This window comes from Diadema antillarum, unplaced genomic scaffold (genome assembly GCF_040938485.1).
Source record: "Diadema antillarum isolate AM-2024a unplaced genomic scaffold, OU_Dant_1.0 scf00000192, whole genome shotgun sequence".
Lineage (NCBI taxonomy): Eukaryota > Metazoa > Echinodermata > Echinoidea > Diadematoida > Diadematidae > Diadema > Diadema antillarum.
The window spans coordinates 4,671,504-4,691,545 of NW_027271081.1; the positions used below are offsets into that span (position 1 = coordinate 4,671,504).

General features: G+C 40.7%; 1 protein-coding gene across 1 annotated transcript in view; it reads right to left on the reverse strand.

Moving 5' to 3' along the window:
- Positions 1–793: 793 nt before the first annotated feature.
- The window catches only part of LOC139723550 (E3 ubiquitin-protein ligase NRDP1-like), a 29,664-nt gene continuing 10,415 nt past the window's right edge, over positions 794–20,042 (reverse strand). The window contains exons 2-3 of the mRNA XM_071634790.1: positions 5,931–6,059; positions 794–2,582 (exon numbers count right to left, since the gene is read on the reverse strand). Of these exons, the coding sequence (XP_071490891.1) occupies positions 1,713–2,582; positions 5,931–6,020 (960 nt within the window). The 5' untranslated portion in view covers positions 6,021–6,059 and the 3' untranslated portion in view covers positions 794–1,712. The remainder of the gene's footprint in view (positions 2,583–5,930; positions 6,060–20,042) is intronic.

The following is a 20,042-nucleotide window of genomic DNA, read 5'->3' on the forward strand; positions in this document are numbered from 1 at the left end:
GAACCATTTTACATTGTGCACAGAATACCACCCGTATTCAAGGTGTAAACATCACTGTTACCATCAAAATATTTTGCTGAACATCTGACTGGTCGAATGCGTCTAGTCTTGCAGACTAAAAAGTTTCAACTCACTAGGTTAGGCATTTTTTTCATGCTTTGTGCACATGGAAACATTTCAGGTTGGATCATGCCTTCACCTCAACTCCCATCAGATCAAGTCCACATCATGTCAGCACACTGCCCTGTCAAAGTTTGTGATTCTCAAGTTTCTAGGGCAAATATTGGTGAATGCTATGACTTTACCTTTGCAAGATCTATCCAGATTCAGCCAAACAACTTGCCTAACAGAAGTTTAACTCTACACTATGCAGCTTGTATGTTTTGCCATATATGCTTTTTCAAACTACTGCTTGGAATGCGCCATTTGGATTTTGACCTTTATAACTGTTGTTCATAGTCTCATCTTGCAGAGAAATGGTTGTACACATATCAGGTTTTCTTGTTGCAAAAAAAAAAAAAAAAAAAAAGTTATCATGGTCATGCAAAACAAGAGTGTATGGACCGTTGCCGGGACATCATGATGAATGGGCGATTTGGAAACATGAAGCTTGCAGCATCACTAGTTGGCTGTTCCAGGCATTTAGGCAAAAATTAAAGAAAGGAAAAATGCATGATGGTCATAACAATCATTGCAGTCAATATATTTGTGGTATATTCGTTTGCTTTTGCTTTCCAAAACTGGTCTACACTCTAAACCCTTATAATAGTGAAGACATATTATAAAAGTAGAAATTTTCACGTATTTCACGCAAACAGAAGCTAGCATGAAAAGAAAAGCATGTAAATAATTTTGCATGCCATATACTCCAGTAATCAATGTCTTGATTACGCGGATTTAAAAACATGCAAAGTTCATCTTACCCAGCTGAGCGTGAAAAAGTACTCACATGAAAATATCCACTTTTACAGTAACCCCTGTGTAATGAGTTCACTTCAAATTATAAACAGAGCAGCCAACATTTCACCATTGTAAATGAAGTGAATGTAGTAGTTGTTACATAATGGCCAATTCAAGAGTTCCCCTTTCATTCAGGGCAGACCAGCTGAGGGTTTGTCAGACCAGGAGTAAAGTTTAGCGAGTGTGCTCTGAAATATGAAGGCCGGCAAAAGCAAGGATAGGCATTCGAGTACTTAGAGTAACAAGCCGACTAGCAGTTCTTGCTTCTGTGACACTCTTGGGTAGCATCATGACATTAATTACTTGCCATCCACGCACTTCCAGGCCAACATAAACAAAAACAAAACACAAACTGGTCGTCACGTATGAACATTCCTGTTGTCACAAACAGCTACCACATTTGATCACACTAATGCACAGATTATGACAACAGGTACCTGCAACATATCATGAAGAATTGCCTATCAAATGCCAAATTCTACGAAAACACCACACACATCAGATCTTGACTAGATGCAACTGCATCAGAGAGCCCTAAACAAGACTCTTTTGTTTCTCTCCTCTCTACAGAAATGAACGCAGTTCGCATGGAAATGATGACATAATATCACAGACTTTACTGCACCACCACATGTCGTCACAGCAAGTATGTTTACATCATTTTGCATCACACGTCACAGACTTGCTGGGTATACTGCAATAAGTTTTCGCTGTGTCCTAACTTGTACACCTGTGGGAGGTTGTCCCGATTGCTATTCGATGCCATGTGCGAAAATCATGACTAGGCCAGGGTCAAGGGTGAAGTCCTCTCCCATGTGGGCATTGTCACACGCCATCACCAGCACGGCTTGCTTGCCGGGGATCCTGCGGCACACGTACTGTTCATAGGTGTGTCGGTTCATCTGCCGCGTCTCCAGCGTGCTCAGTCCAGGGGGCCAGTTGCGCTCGTGGGCGTTCTCCATGAGCTCCGCCACGATGTGGGCGGGGCAGTGACTCTCCAGGAGCGAGCGCTTGATGACCGTCTGCAGCACGCCATCGGGCGTCGAGATCATGCCGCCCCAGCGCGTGACACGGGCGAGCGGCATGGAATTCACCCATCGCACCACCTCATTGTTCTCGATCTCGTCCTCGATGGCCCGCACCGACGGGCTGGTGTTTGGGTTGGAGATGCGGATGGCGCGGATGTACTCCTTCAGCATCTGCATCTCGCGCCGGTGCTCGGACAGCTGGTTGCGGATCTCCGTCATCTCCGTCTCCTGCTCGTTCAGCTTGTTGGACTGGTTCTGCACCAGCAGCCGCAGCTCCCGGATGCAGTTGTGGTCCTTGACCTCGTCCTTGGGGATCACCATGCCACACCCTGCCTCGCACTGGATGGGGCGCTTGGGGTTGTGCTCGCATTCCTGCAGATGCTGGTGGAGGGAGTCCAGCCGCACCACGGCCACGCAGCCGAAGCCCTCGTTGTCGCACTTGATCTGCAGCCGCGCCAGGAGGTTGCGCAGGATGCGAGGCACTGGCTTGAGCTGCTGGGAGGTGATGTGGTTGCGGTCCACAGGGCAGGTGTGTTGCCGTGACAACCACTCCTGGATGCATGAAGAGCAGAAGGCATGCTCACATTCTGGTGCCTGCAAGAGAACATTAAACAGAGAGTTGGTAATGTCTTGATTTAAAAGTAATATCTGCCATTAAGTTGAGGTCAACACTATCTTGATACAATGCATGAGAAAAACATGTCACTTTGAATCAAATCAAAGACTTGGAGAATCATGGGTAAAAGAATCTTGCAGAGGAGAGCTGATTGATGTACATGCCCCATTACAGCAAAATATACAACGTAAGGAGAATAAAGCATAGATCTAGACAACATTCATGCCACAAACATTACAACAGGTCATGTATGGTTAAAGATAGAGTCATCTTACTATGAATGCTTCATTACCTTTCACCATGTTACCTGATGTCAGATATTAAAGCCAGAAAAAACAAAACAGAATCCCTTGCAAATAGACCTGTATGAAATGTGTAACATTCAATTGGACTTGAGAATTTAGAAAATCTATTATTCCATTCCTAATTCAAAAAACTAAGAATATTCCAAAATTTGACAACTTTTACGGTCTTTATGAAGTATTTTACTACAAATGCACTGAAATAATCTACAGAGATTGCTTGACTGATCTCTTACATGCATGGCTGCATACTCTCCCATGCTCAGTTTTCTCACCACTCAGGTGGTAGGTAGGTTTGGGGGAAATCAAGTGGAACAAATCATACATCGCCGGAAAGCTAAGAAGAGTCTGGAAATTTTAATAACAATGTCAGAAAATCAATGTTCAGGGACTCCTGTGGGCTTTCAGGGCAACAGGTCAAATTTGATCTACCTGTCTGCTGAATACAACAAACAGAGTTGCATAAAAATGAAGATACAACTGTTATCACCATATGGCATCTAACTGCACATACTGTAAATGTGCATTCAAGTGCACTACAATCCCTAAAGTCACACCACTGTGAGCTGTTGCTACATTTGTATTAAACAGGGATGAACTCATGTAAGTTCGCACACACATTCACAGTATTCTAACATGTTATTTCCTGTCAAAAAAAAAAAAAGTTTGGTGAAGACGGATCCATGGCTACAGCAACAGTTAAGGCCTTCAAAAAACTAAGCACCACCCCATAATAATCTCTGAGTGAAGCTTAGTGGGTTTGAGAAAACAGTGGATACACCTATAACATGAATCAAGAGGTAGTGCAATTTCATTGATTCAGCCGAGATGGGCCCTGCTGGTCTGACATAAAGGTACAAAATGTACATGCATTAGAATAATATTCCTTCTCCCCACAAACTGTACATTGTTGCAAGTTGTATTGTATTCAAATGTGCAATATCTGAACACTTGCAAGGAAGATATACATGTATATACAGTCTGTAAACAGTCCTGTCTACAGACAAGTGTCAGCTATAGAGTACCTATAAGTGATGATGTCACAGTCTTTTGTTACATCTTGGGTTGGAACCAGGTGGGAGCATGGTTGGCAACAATAGTGTTCACAGATATGCTGGCCATAAAGGTGTGGTTGTCTCAATAGGCCTAGTTTCCATTGTAATGAATGGCTATGACCCCGTTTACAGTGCGGGGCTGGGCCACGGCTCGGCCGCGGCCCAGCCCTCCTTCATTTCGGTGTAAACGCGCAAAAAGGCCAAATGCGGGGCCAAAATTGGCCGCACATGTGGCCACGCTCTGGAGGTGGGCTCGGCCACAGCCGAGCCCGGCCTTTTCTCAGTGTAAATTCAAACTGGGCCAAATGCGCAGCCAACTTACATATAAGTCTGGCTTCCAGACCCTCAACCCGTACTATTTCGCTATTCACGATATTAACCCCCTCAACGTCGAAAACTAGTACAGTTTAAGGTGGTTTTGTCCTACAAAGGATTTTTCCTTCGGCAAAGGACTTTGCCCGAACGGCGACTTCGTTGCCACGGAATCCAGTTGGCAGAGGGTCTAAAAACCAGACTATGCCAAATTGCATTTGTTTACAAGCAGAGCACCACTACGACAAAATATTGAAAGGTTTGAATTAAAAGCGTGGGCCGAGCCCGGGCAGCGTAAATGGACAAAATTGCGGGGCTCGGCCCTGGCTCGGCCCAGCCCTGCACTGTAAACGGGGTCTATGACACCACACTTTGGTACTCTATTACCCCAACATACACTCATCAGAGCATTAACCCTCTCACCACCATGACGACTGTGGCACTGACTGCTAACGGTTGTGACGGGGTTAAGTAGTGATCACCAACAATGGAAAGCACTTCCCTACTCATACAAGAAAACAACGGGCAATGGAGTGTTGCTCTCAATACTTGAATAATCATAATCCCAACATGAAGTACTGCTAATCATATCTGGCAAAGTTTTTTACAGGTCAAGATTGAAATTTTGCACACTCTTTAAGGAGAACTTGTAGACAACCTGAACATCCTTTATTAGCTCACATAAGGAGTTTATGTTTTTGCCAGCGTTGGTTTGTGCCCAACAATTCACAAAGTTGGAACAGATTTGGTGCAGCACGCAGTAAGCTAATGACGTAGACTTTGAGGCACAAGAAAGGCCACTTTATCATCAGGAAATGGAGTAATTTTCAGCATGTGTGTATGGGTGGACTTGAGGTTTGCATTCTCTTCAGTTTTCTCTATATCAAACGGATGGAATAGTTTTGGTTGAGATGGGGATTTAGGTTTTAAATTTTTGTGAAATAATTATGAATTGGCTGAGACACCCACAAAGAGGTTCTAATAAAAGGTGGGATCCATCTTTTATTTGGACCACTTTGTTTTGTCATGTTTTGTGACATCTCAGCTATTCAAAAATTTATTTTAATCAAATAAACTTTAATTTCCTCTTTAAAAGAATTGTATGCTCTTTTAAGTGGTTCATGATTATTTCGCAAAAAAAAAATTACAATCCAGAAACACAGTCTGAAAGAGTCTGAATAGAGGTATTTCACATCTACATTTTTACCTCCGCCAAGGAAGGAGGAGGGTGTTAAAGTGATCATCAGCGTTGGTTTGTCTGTTTGCAAAATAACTCAAAAAGTTGTGTACGGATTACGAGGAAACTTGAATAAGAAGTCAATATTGACACAAGGAACACCTCATTCAATTTTGGTAGTGATCCAGGAATTTTTATTGATTTTTTGAAGGATTTTTTCATCTTTTGGCACATAAGGTCAACAAAGTTGGGGGTTCAAGCTGTGCGTACTGGAGGTTTACATACACACACTATTAAAGCGCATGCTCTGCTCGGGCAAGGCACCGTGCAATGACGTAAACAAAGTGCTTCTATTTTGGGAGATGGCATGCGTGTAAGGTTGGAAATGAGTTGCTGACTTGGTGGAGGTCTGTGCTCTCCAAGTGCTTTTCCATTTGTATGGATAGTTACAACAGCATAGCACTTTTTCAAGTTGTTTACCTGTTGTGGATCTTCTAGTACTGAGCTGCAGATTGGACAGATGAGTTCCTCGTCCACTTCGCCTTCAAAGCGGGCAACCTCGTACCCCATCTTGACCGGTCACTCCAAAATCCCTTCAGTGGTCAAGATCTGCGGAGACAGGTCAAAAAGGGTGACAGCATGCATGAGACGGCAATATATACAAATGACAAGAGATCCGCTCAAAGTTTCTGTGAGTGCCACAGCAGGGTTTCCAAAACCATTTACATAACAAAATCATAATTACATCGGCCGCATTTTAGTGACATACACTTGTAAAGCCCTCAAATCCACTTGTAAAGCCCATAGCCTGTTCAACTACTGTAAAAGTGAAAATTTTTGCGGTGCTGAAATTTTCATGCATTTCGCGCAAACAGAAACTAGCACGAAAATAAAAAGCACACAAATATTGTTGCTTCCCATGCGTTCCAGTATTTGATGTCTTGTTTTAGCGGAATTAAAAACACCCAAAACTCTTTTTTTCTCGCCGAGCGCGAAAATTAGTTGGGCGAAAATGTACACTTTTACAGAATATAGGAATTATCCCCAGCACTATGCACTACATTTATGATATGAGACAATGCAACCATCAAATATCAGTGCATTACAAATAAAACAAATATTGAAATGCACATTAAAACAACAAAGGAGACCATTAATTTGCACAAGACGACAAGCCAACTGAACACAGACAATAGAGAAACTCTGCAAGGTACCATTTACACTCCCTGAAAGTTTACGAAGAAAACAAAATAAACATACGGGGTAATAACACCAAAGTTTTATGATGCCTTGCATGAACAAAACCGCACGGCATTGAACACAATTTGCACAGGCATCTTAACTTACAGACATCAAGTCTTCAATCACTGAGCATGACATGCAGTGTATCACTATAAACTCTAAAAATGGCACTAATATTGCCCAATACAGACCACTTTCAACACGACGACATATCTGGCCTACTCTGCCAAAGAAGTGGCACCAGTTCCATCAAGTTTTCCCTGCCTTTGAGTCAGTCCTACTATTGTTCCCACTATTGGAAGGTGCATTCCCAGCAGGTATATGGCCTCTTTTCAATGCACTTTGATTCTGCAATTTTGACTCCTGCAGCACTTGACGGGCAGCGAGATATTCCAGATAACCTAGTTCCTCAACACAATCAACCACTACAGACACTTCCACACAAGATATCACTACTGTCAACCACCAATGGTGATGCTGCTCAATCAATGGTGCACTTAGCAGTCATACAATTACACCTTCCCCCACCCCTTCCCCTTCCACCCCCCCCCCCCCAAAAAAAAACAAAACAAAACAAAACAAAACAAAAAACAGAAGAAGAAAATTCAGCAGACAACAGCTTCAGCCTCAGGAAACCTCTTGACTCTGATTCTTAGAAATGTCACATAAATGTGACATAAAAGTACAATGTATTCGCATTGAGCTCTTCATCGTCAGGAGGCTCAAGGTCGTTCTCCTAGATGTCTCTTGTCCTTGTGCTTTGTCTAAAGTTTGAAAATTGGTGGGAAGATCACAAATGTCGTAACATTATAATCCTTAGTACTCCTTTACCAGTACAACAGACACAAGAAGAAGTCCAAGCGGCACATGTCAAGTCCCCATTAGATATAAACAGAAATGCTCTCCTCATGCTCACAGCACTCAAAGAAACACAAATCTAGCCTTACCGGTATCCAAACAATAATGGACATCCATCCACCTGCTTGTAAAACTCATGAACATGATAGACATTACATACAAGTACATGGACACATGTAATCTCATATACTGCATAACCATGTGACCAAATATTTCCTTCGACAGAACAATGTGCAAACAATAAATGACTATAATTATGTAAAAGAAGACTGTAAAACATACAAGGTTTCCATAAAAAGCTCTCAATTCATCAAACTTGACACAACAAAGGCATAATGATGAATACAAGTTTCTGATCTGTGGTTATCTTTGTCCGTGTTATCTTTGAACAACAGCGACACATATTGTATTCCATCCACCTGTTACCCTATTCAGCACCACTTGCATACAAGAATAGTAAAGAAAAAAGCATACAATAAATGTATAGGTTGCAACAGACTCATATCAAAGCAAGGAAGCTTTCTGCAGACAATAAACTTTACCATATGAAATGCCTCCACAGTGGTGCTCATGACACTAATAGTATGACACTGTGTGAAAGTACATACATACTACACAAGTGGATGTGAAACGTGATCATATGGCCAATAAGGTAGGACAGTTAGCCACGCAAACACAGACGCACACAGCGCATAAAAACATGTTTCATAATGTCAGCTATATTTAGGCTGAAGAAGGCTGTTTTCATTTGCACGCCCACTCACAGCACCGATGCACAAGAATCCTACATCAGACTCCAAGTCATGGAGCAGTAAAAATAAGAAAGAAAAGAAAAAAGATACAAATAGATAGATAAAAAGATACACGAATGTGGCTAGCCCATGATGTGACATTCCCATGTACATCGCACATAATAATACATTTCCTATCCAAAGATGAAATCACAAACAATATAAATTTCATCATCTGCAAGTGATACACAGGCGATGTACTTTCTGGATCACTATACATAATCATCATTTTCATTCTAATTACAAGCAAGACCAGCAGCAATAATGATCCATAAGTCATCTGAACAACAACAACAACAACAACACCTTCAACTACAACAACAATGATGCATGACTGCTTAAATATACCCTGCAAGGCAATCTTGACTTTCTGAAAATTTTCAGGAGAATTTACAAGTTTGCGCAATATTACTTTCCCAGACTTCACAACTTTTGTGTCACTACCACAGGGGCGTCACCAGCTTTTTTTCAAGGGGGGTGCGTTTTGACACTAAATGTTTACGAGATTTTTGGACAGACATTTGGAATATAGGAAGCTCTCAATCCCTAGACTTTTACTGTTTTTTGAGGGAAACCAAGCGGGAAAAGGGCACCGGCGTAGCTAGGATTTCATCTTGGGGGGGGGGGGGGGGATGTTAGTATGCGAGGGAGCGAGCAAGGGTGGGGGGGGGGAGGGTGTGGAAGTGTCGGAGGAGGTTGTACCCCCTATAAATGGATTATGGAATGACGGTGTGAAACGACAAATTACTGGCAGCGATATCAGGAGAATGGCATAACGACTACATGCGAGCGAGCGGAGCGAGCGAGCTTGAAAATTTTTACATTTTACAGTTCAAAAACTGCCGTTTGTAGCCATATTTTTTTCTTTGTAAATTAAGGGGGCGCACCCACAGAACTCTTACACATAGAAGAATCATACCCATCCACAACCCGCTGAGCTCGGTGTCGCCACCGCGCACCCCGGATGTGACGCCTCAGTGCACACGCCGCCATGTTGCTTAGAGGTACCTCCGCAGCTCCTCGCGAGTACGGTGGTACGGTCAACTCACTGATCGGACAGTATGACAGCCGCTATAGCCCTTGATATTTACTTGAACTTGTAAACTGTCAAACTGGTACTTCTCAATCCAGCGTTGACCACAGATTCATGTACTCGTTTATGTTATTTATTTCACTCTTCCCTGAAAGTTGTCTGTATTGAAACAGGTGTTTTTTCCCCTTTCGGATAGATCTATTTGACTTCGGAGACGTGATCTGCTTTGGTATAAAATAATCTAAGACGCGCGCCTGTCCTTGTCTGTGTCCTGCCATTTTTCTGATACCCCTCTCACCCCTATGTCTTGCATTTTTCCCCCTCCAATGATATTGTAAGAAGATGTGTGTTCGTGCTTTTGATTTTTCTCCCATTAAACAGGTCAAATTAAATTTCCAGTCAGTCCAGTTGTAAAAATCAATGATTTGTGGATATGATCATGTAATACATCTTCCCCATCTGACACTCGTTCAACATATTAGAAATTTGGAAGACAACATCACCTTAATTATCTATATTCCTGCTGTTACCATTATCATTAGTAGTGTGTAGTACAATGTAGTTACCACTATTGCACATATTGGTATAGGAAGCAATATGCCTATAGGCATGTATACACTGTATATCTGTATACATGAAATAAAACAGAAATCGAGTTCATGCTAATCACCGACAATTTATTTCACCACACCAATTTTTGAGCGATTTGCAACAACACTTGAGAAAGAGCGAATCGCTCAAATATCTGTGTGCTGTAAATAAATTGTTGGTGATCAACATGAAATTGGTTTCTGTTTTACTTTCGATATCATGATATTGCTGCACCAACATGTAGACTACCTGGTAGTCAATCAATATATATATATATATATATATATAATTATCTATGTATATATATATATGTACACATATAATATATATATATATATATATGTATTCACACACTCACACACACACATTACAAGCATGAACTCCTTTCAAGATTGTCTTCCACAAAAAACAGAAAGTTAAGTTGGACAGAGTTAATTTTCCTGATTTTTTACAATTTATTTGAAATTCATCAAGGTCAAAGTTGATTGCTGAGAATCAACCACAGTACAGTGATATACCATTAATTTGCTTGCAGTACACGTACCATTATCATACCTAATACGGCGGCTATAATCACAGGCAGTACATGCGTCAGGAACATATTATGCAAATGATAGGCAAGACCACCAGTGTCACAAATTTGTGACAACTATTGTAATCACAAAATCAAATGCATATACATCTATAATGGACAGGCAATAGGGCAACAACATAAAATTCATGAATAATGAACACTGTCTGGCAAGATTATCTAAGGCAATACATCAATATAGTGCACAATTTCACTTGCCCTTGATAGCTTCAAGCGTGATTCAAAAAGAAAATCCTAATGAGTGTAAAAACGCACTATGGTATAGTATGAAAACATATTGTGTTGATCCGCATGCACTATGGCAATATAAATCTACGAATTATGAACACTGAAAAGAACACCAAAGGCATTCCTGGCAACAGTATTAAAGGCAATACATTTGTAAATGTAAGATTTCACTTGTACTTAGCTCAGCATGATTCAAGATTAAATCCTTAGTAATGAGTTTAAAAAACACTATCCCATACACTGTGTAGTATGAAAACATAATTTGGTAACAACATGTAAGCAAAACAAGTATCACAGATATACAACAAATGTTGTATATCACGAAAGCAAATGCCTGTATAATCAACTATCATGCAATATAGCAACAACATAAAATCCATAAAGAATGAACACTGTCGGGCAAGAATATCAAATGCATTCTTGGCATAACAATACCAACTAAAGGCAATACATGAACATCTGTATAATGCAAGATTTCACACGCACCCATTTGCTTCAAACGAAATTCAAGGTGAAATCTAAAGAGTGTGAAAACATACTACACTGCATCTCAAAGTATGTACATGTAGGCAAAACAAGTGTCACAAATAAGACAACTACATGTATTGTATATCATGAAAGCAAATGCATGTACAATCACTTAGCATACAATATGGCAGCAAAATAAAAACATGAAAAATGGACACTGGCAAGAATATTAAAAAAAAATACCAAAGGCAATACTGTATAATCCAAGATTTCACTTGCACTTGTTCGCTTCAAGCACAATTCAAAATGAAATCCTTATGAGTGTGAAAACATACTACATGTACAAAGTGTATATGGTATAGTACGAAATGTTAACGTGGCAACAATATGTAGGCAAGACAAGTCTCGCAAACACATGTATGACAAATATTGCATATTGCGAAAGCAATGTCCCGGGGTTACTTTAATACTAGAGTACACAGTCAGTCTAGACAATCTAGTATCTAAACGACCATAGTGTTGTCACTGACACTGACACTGGCCCACCACGGCACTGGTACTGTGACTCTACTCTAGCTAGACAAGAATAAATCTACGTGTAAAGTTTACACCTAAGCTCAAATTTACATAAATTTACACTTTTTTCATGTACAAAGCTGTTTGCCCCAACACACAACGTACAGAGTGTAATATAGCCCCAGGGCCTATATTAGGCCTACTTGATCTTTTTTATTTTGCATAGTAGTTGGTGGTAAACAGATATGTCGACGGCAAACACAAAATCCAGTGTCTGGGACTATCTTTGCTACTGCGCTCACAAGAAAGCCAACATACGACCGATCCGCCTAATTGTAACGTTACTTGGGGGAATTACTACTTCTTATTCTCATCATGGCTTGGTGTCAAACTTACCTGTTTCCAAATCCTTTTGTCAAGTGATTTGTGCAGTTTACAGCCGCACAATATGGCATTTTAATGCCTCGCTCAAGGTCTCGGAACGTCAGAAAAACACGGTACAACATGCAGTCACTGTATGTGGATAGCGTCTGCTGGGATTTGCACGCAAAAAAGTTCCGCTAAGCAAAATGGCGGACGTCACGTGACAATGAGTCGAGCGACGGCGACAAAACGGGTGGCGAGTGATTCTTCTATGTGTAAGAGTTCTGTGGGCGCACCGGGTGCAACTGCTGGCAATTACTGGCAGCAACATCAGGAGAATTGCATAACAATTAAATGCGAGCGAACAACATAACAGTTAGATACGGGCGCAACTGCCGGTAATTACTGGCAGCAACATCAGGTGAATGGCATAATAATAAAATGCGAGAGAGCGAAGAGAGCGAGCGAGCTTGAAAATTTTGACATTTTACAGTCCAAAAACTGCCATTTGGAGCGATATTTTTTCTTTGGAAATAAAGGAGGGGTGGGGGCGCAACGGGCGCAACTGCCGGTAATTACTGGCAGCAACATCAGGAGAATTGCATAACAATTAAATGCGAGCGAGCGAGCTTGAAAATTTTGACATTTTACAGTCCAAAAACTGCCGTTTGTAGCCATATTTTTTTGCTTTGAAATTAGGGGGGGGGGGGGGCGCACCGGGCGCAACTGCTGGCAATTACTGGCAGCAACATCAGGTGAATGGCATAACAATTAAATGCGAGCGAGCGAAGAGAGCGAGCTTGAAAATTTTGACATTTTACAGTCCAAAAACTGCCATGTGGAGTTGCTCTGGTCACTGACTGTTACTATGGTGATTCAAGTTGTCAGCGCCGACAAACGTTGATGAAACACCCCCCAGAAGGTGGATGCCTACAATGTGTACTTGACCAGAAGAGTAGTCCAATCAGATAGTTCATACATTTGAGCCAAAAAAAGCCACAAGACTGAACAGTGGAAGAACAAGCACAGAGCATATTTTAATACCATTAACCACTGTCCAGGTTTATAGGCCTACATGTACTTCAAATCTTTGACAGAAGTTTTTAAGAGCTTGCAGAGTGTTGATGCACAGTGTAGGTCTACATAACATCTATTTACCTTCAAGGGGTGAGCAGGACAGGTTTCAAACATTGGCTTTATCCTCCCTTGCCCTTGTTTTTCCGCACAATTGTCTGCATAGCTGGCATAACTCACGGTGTATTCTCCTACTCCACTGACAATAAGAGGCTTACAAGCTGACCATTGTCCGAAAGACCTGTCCTTCAGGGACCAGACAAAGGCACAGAAAACATCCGTGTACAGCAAGAGGGAGCTTCATTCGATGTAGAATACATTTGTACGTACATAACATGACTCATTTTAATTCCAAGAAGATGGATAGCTTACGAGGAAGATGGATGCAAAGTCGAACACTACAAAAGCACACAAACACCACACAAGGCACAACAAAACACAAAGTTTATGCGAATGCAACTACACATTTTTTCTTTAAAATTCACAGTACATCCTTATTGAATATAAGCGAATCAAAGTTATTCAGAAGTGAATATGGCCTATTTGTAAGCACTATGATCCACAGCTTAAAATGTATGGTATATAGTACAAACGTGTATATGTATCTACTGGAAAACTGTCTTGACATTAAATTTGTTACTTTAAAGGATTGTGTTGTTGATGCATGAAATAAACTTTTGGTTGGAAACACTGCATAATTGGACTTTCAGACATACATTGTATGCTAGTGTGTGATCTTCCTTCCAGAGTTATTTAGTGTGCATTGTAGCATACATGAAAGAGACAGTCCTACTGTAGCAACAAAGACAAAACATATGAATAGTCATCCATTATTTGTTTTGTAAATCACAAGATTGGTAGCATTTACCATCGTAATCCTTTCCTTCTCCTCCACCCAAGGAAAATACATGACTCAACGGAAGGGACATGTACATAACCTGCTTTAAATCCCCATGAACAGTAGGGACCGGGACTTTCTAACCACAGGTGTCTTGTAAACAACTGTAATCCATGCTTTAGTTGAGCATTACTTTTCTTTTCTTTTCTTTGACAGGCTTTCCTTTGTCCTATCTCTGTTTCACATACACTGTACACTCCAATTTTGCCATCAGTAAAATGATATACTTTTCATTTGTCATTTTCATGTCATCATTTTTGTTGAAGATAATGCTGATGGATTACTGTCCTTTAAGCATCAGCTACACATCTGGTGATATGCATTTTAAATGTGGCTGTAGGACTAAGAATTTACTTTTCGTTCTATAGTTGCCTTCAAGTCTATTGAAGACAACTGCTGTTGAAGTTCGTGCATCAAGTGGCCTTTTGTCCACATCTGTGGATCGTAAAATACTCATATTAAAATGGACACTACCAACGAAGAGGTAATAGGCATACACTCTGGATTAAAAAGTGATTTCATGTTCGTCAAATGTGCTAATTGTACATGTTCTTCAGGGAAGCCATATAATTGATTCATTTCAAAACCATGAATCCTTCAGTTGAATGACAAAACCCACACATACTAGATATGACACAAGGACAACCATACCAGATGAGAGTTCCAAACGGGGTGCTGCTCATGTGTTTCAATAGTCAAGTGTATAGACTAATGTCATGTGATTTCAATGAAATAAAGTCAGGATTACACTCTGTTTTCACTTTTGCTGCAAAAATGTCTGGTCAAATGTCTGCTGTCATCACATGCTACTTTCTGGGGTAGGGAGGAAGAAGTGTCTCTCTTTTTTTAACTCAGCATTTTATTAGGCTATTTCAGACTGACCACTACAAAACCATGGGAACAACAGGAAGTAAACGCAACTACAGCCACACGGCAAGGCCTTAGATCTGCTAAGGGAAGGCTACTGGGCCATCCTAGCGGATGGAGCAACAAACAGTGAAGAACGAGTGTAATGAATTGCACCGAACGTATCATGGCTATCACAAAGTTGCATAGCATTGATTTGAGATTGTCACCACATCCTCATCAAATATATCCATCCCACAAAGTCTGTATTATGTCATTTCAAAGGGAACAAGCTGCTTACACATAATCTGAGTTGAATATCATTCTTTGCAGCAAAATCTGAGAAGGTAATTGACAGAAGAACTAAATGTTTTCAGCTTCCTACATGACCATCCCTCCCACATCGCAGCACAAACTGACAACAAACTTGTAAAGGAAATAATAAAGCTGGTATAGCTGTATCATTCATATCAACCCACACCCAATCTACAAAACCATTTGATATATGAAATCCTTCCTCCTTCCTTGATATCCAGCAAGGTGATCCTATATCAAAATGACAAACAACTCCATCAGTTTCAATGCAACCATTGCTGTGCCACATTCATGCACATTAGCCTCTATAAAGTGTTGCATTCACATTTGCTAGAACCCTGTGGGGACTTCCTTCATGTATTCTTACAATCATCATCATGCCCTTTAAAGGGATAGTATAGTTTTGGTTGAGATGGGAACTCAGGCTCTAACTTTTTATGAGATAATAGACACTTCTTACATGAAATATTATAGAGCATATAGTTCTACGAGGAATTCAAAGTTCATTTGACAAGAATCAGCTTTTAAATCGCTGAGATATCCAGAGACAAAGAGGCCCTGATAAAGGTGGGTTCCCCCTTTTATTAGGACAACTTTGTTTTACTTCACTTTTTGATATCTCAGCCATTTCAGTACCAATGTTCATCAAGTAAACTTTTAATTCCTCTTAGAATTGTGTGCTCTTTAATATTTCACGAGAGGTTTCTGATTATCTCGCAAAAAGTTAATATCTGAATACCCATCTCAACACAAACTATACCATTCCTTTATAGTGGAAGAATCCTGAAGGGAAAAAAAAATACTCAGCAGTCTTGGAAGCAAGACTAGTTGAGAAATGGTCACTTGACACTATACACCACTACATTTTACACAGCATTTGGTTTAATAGCAAGAGGTCATAGGAGGATGGCCATGCAACCATCACACATCCTGCTCACTGACTTCGCAGTATCAGGCGACTTCACAGCTGGCGTATTTTTGACAACACTCATGTGATAAAATTGCTAATAAATTGTCGCTTCCTCAGATGGGGCACCCAAGTCATCCCTTGTTCAGCCAAGAACGAGACATCCATCCCCCCCCCCCCCCCATTCCTTGAATCTATTCACTCTGAATTTGAATTACCACTTACTTCTCAGATATTTTTCAATTTGTCCTTCTCCTGCTTTTAAAGCAATCCATTCATTTCTCACGGGAAAAAAAAATAACTTGATGCAGACAAAGGTAGTTGTTTGAGAAGTCAACAAATCTACTACAAGTCTCATTGTAGACAAGTGCAAAATCAAATACAGTCTTGTTTCCTAGATATTCTACTTGCCAGACCCATCCACAGCCTAACCTGAAACAAAGATTCACAAACCTTCTTGCCCCCAACTTGCCCTTTACTTATAAACAAGCAATGCAATTCCGGCATCGAAGTATAATGCATTGCATATTCACCTACTGGTCTTTGTTAACCAGCACGGAGGGTTGTTTGTTTGTTTGTTTTTTTGGTTTGTTTTTTACTTTCTAACAGCCTGAAACATGAAGAAAAACAACCCAAACACAAATAATTAACAACAAAGATAGGCACAAGGGGGCACTTTGAATGTTGAAATACCTGCTGCATCAGTCTTCCATGTCTGCAAGCCCTGTCTGTCTGTCTGTCCGTCTGCTTAAAGAGTCTCTATTTCACCCTATTTGCCGTGTCAGACTACCTATTACCACCCATTTCCTGTCCAAATGAAGAGAGAAATGGCGGCGCGTGTCTCGTGTCTCCGGGAAGATGACATGACAAACGTGCTAATCACACCATCAACAAAGCGGGAATGAAGTCAAGTTCACGCCAATCACTGTGGCGAATCCCGGCTCTGCCTTTAGAAAGCCACCACTGAAAACTCATAGCAAGAGGAGGCTATCCAAACAAGCTTGCTCTTTTGTGGCACACTATTCTAGACAAAAAAGACTGTTTAAAGGCACTATCACAATCAATTATTGTTATATTCACTGAAACTTTGCATGGAGAGCATGTATATAATATACATGTGTACATCGCAATAACCAATTTTTGAAATAACTCCCAGAAACGATGATGGGTACATAATCAACTTTAAAAGCAAAGTCTACGTACAAACTGACACACAATGCATTGAAATTAGTTACAACATCGTATCTTCATAACATGTTAATTAGGTAACAGATAATCAGATCATCTTACACTTGTAGAGCACAAATTTGTTTTTAACAGCAGAGAGAATCTATAGATCTGTAACATTGTGTGCATTTGAATAACAAACCTTTTTAGAAACTGAAAGCACTTTAAAATGTACTTGTGTGTAGATAATATGCAAAACTTTGATATGAATTCAACTACATTGTACACCATTTCTAAGCTACAGTGTATCAGCCTTATCAGTACACTCATCCCTGAAAAAGTGATAGTAAAATCCCTTTTGGTCATAATATTATGGTATCGTCTTGCCATAGATTATCTTACGGGAAATATAATGAATTGAATGGCAGCGTGGCATAACTTCCTTTATTTCTTGTGATCTCCTTTGCCATCACACAATGGTATGTATATGGTCACAACATACAGTGTACAATGGTGCTACTGATGTAATCTTCTGTCATCAGCCAAAGCCAGTCACAGGGTTGTTTCAGCAAACATGCAGAGAACTACACTTGTCGAACTTTTGCCAGAATGTCATTTTTTTTTTTTTTTTTGGGGGGGGGGGGGGGGGGGGGGGGGTGGTTGTGTCGCAGAAGATTGGACTGGACATAACTTTGCAATGAAGGTGTGGTTGGGAAATGTTTCAAAAATTGTACCTAAAATGCTTCACTTTGCTGGCATTGTGAGAGCACATGTTGTCCCTGAATTGTAATTCAAAAGCCAATCCTGCATTTCATCTACTGACACCGAGTCGGAAATGCAAAGGTAATGGAGACAACTAATTGCAATCTAAGTTGTGTTTGGTCACTTCCATGACATTTGCTCCTTCGACAATTGCTCCTATGCAATTTCTGCACACTATTAGCCAAACATAAAACCTACCAAAAAGCATAAGCCTAACCCTAATCCTACAGTGTAATCCTCACATCAAACTAAACTTTAAACCCTATCACATACCTAACCCTAAGTTCTTGGAGAAAATAAGACCGGAGCAAATGTTGTGCCATGTCTTAGAATTATTGCATGTCTTATTGTAGTGGAGACCTACTTTGATTTGAGTTCAAATATTATCCCCTAAAATTTTCAAGACGTTAGGTGGACACCCACTTAAATCACTTGTGAACCAAAAAAGATGAATCTAGAATCACTTTGATCAGTTATAGATTTTCTATCTCATCATCACCTGAATGAGGGCATAAAGTTTTGTCCAAATTGTTTATCTACAGCAACCTACAATGTGCAGCAATGCATTTTCTAGAACTCAGGTTGAATATTCAGTTAATTTCCAATGATTCAAAGATTGCTTTTTTTTTCTGTACAAAGTCATCTCAACATACATTTTCAACTGAGTGTACAAACAGCTGACTTCTCTTCAACGTCTAACTACAAAAATAATAGCTGGTATGAGGTAATCTGGTATGGTCGTTGTAATCCCGTATCCCGAATCGGGATTCCTCATGAATCCCGAATCTTTCCACCTATAAATTTGCTTCCAGACCCTTTCTCCAACCTCAAGGAGAGGGGTTTTTCACAACATTAAGACCCGACAAGCTGGTCCTAATTAAACAAACTCTCAAACAGCCAAAAATAATCCCTCAAGGCTGATACATTGTCGTCTGCGCAGGCACACACTGGCATGATGGCTGTATTCCAGAGACTGAGCTATTTTTTGCTCTGGTGACTCACAAGCGCAGTGAACTTCAGAAGCAGCTAGAACATCCTTTCATCAGGGATAACATTTGGGAATAGACGACACAGAAATCACTGGGTTGTCATCCCTTCAAACAGAGACAGATTCGATGTGACTGATATCTCCAACATTCAAGCAGCTGCTCCACATGCATCTTTATCCAAGGTAGAAGCACATCGTATTTTGAGTAAAGAAGTGAGATAATTACCTTGGTGATCATCTAGGTTTTTCTCAAACGCACGCGATGCCTTTCAAAAGTACACAGAGATAGGACAGCAGTGACGGCAAAACCCCAAGCTGACATTATAGCACATTGTACGAACGGATGCTGTTGACGGATGGGTAGATATCATGCTCTGTCATAAGGGGCCCTCGTCTTCTCCTCCTGCCCAGGGATCCTTACAAATCGTCGAGATAGCGATCACGACGCAGCCGTGGAGACGTTGCACGTGCACTGTGAATCACTTGTCTCACAGGCCAAGGGCCAACGCAGTGTTCAAGCAGACGACCTCACTGGTGACTGGCCACTAGCTGGTTGACTGGCATGAATCAGCTCTGATTAGGTATTTCTTTTTTGGTCATATTCTCATTCTTAACAGGGGGGACTTCCCTGCCGGAAGGGAGTTTGAAGCCAGGTTCACAGCAAACTCCAACCACCACCCCAGTGATCACTCTCCCTCTAGCACGGAACACTTGAGCTGATGCACCATCAACAGAGAGTCTGCACAAAGAACTCTTGTCGGCAAAACTCAGAATAGATTTCTGACAAATCATATCCAATGAGAAGCAAATTCTGTGGAAGAGTCATCACATACTTGTGCAAATTTGAAGAATGAGGGGCATTTGTCAACTAGATTGTGGCTGTTGTGTTGAGAAGTGTGGACAGCAAGCCAGAACCTGTGATTGACATCCGGATTACAATGTATTTCAGTATA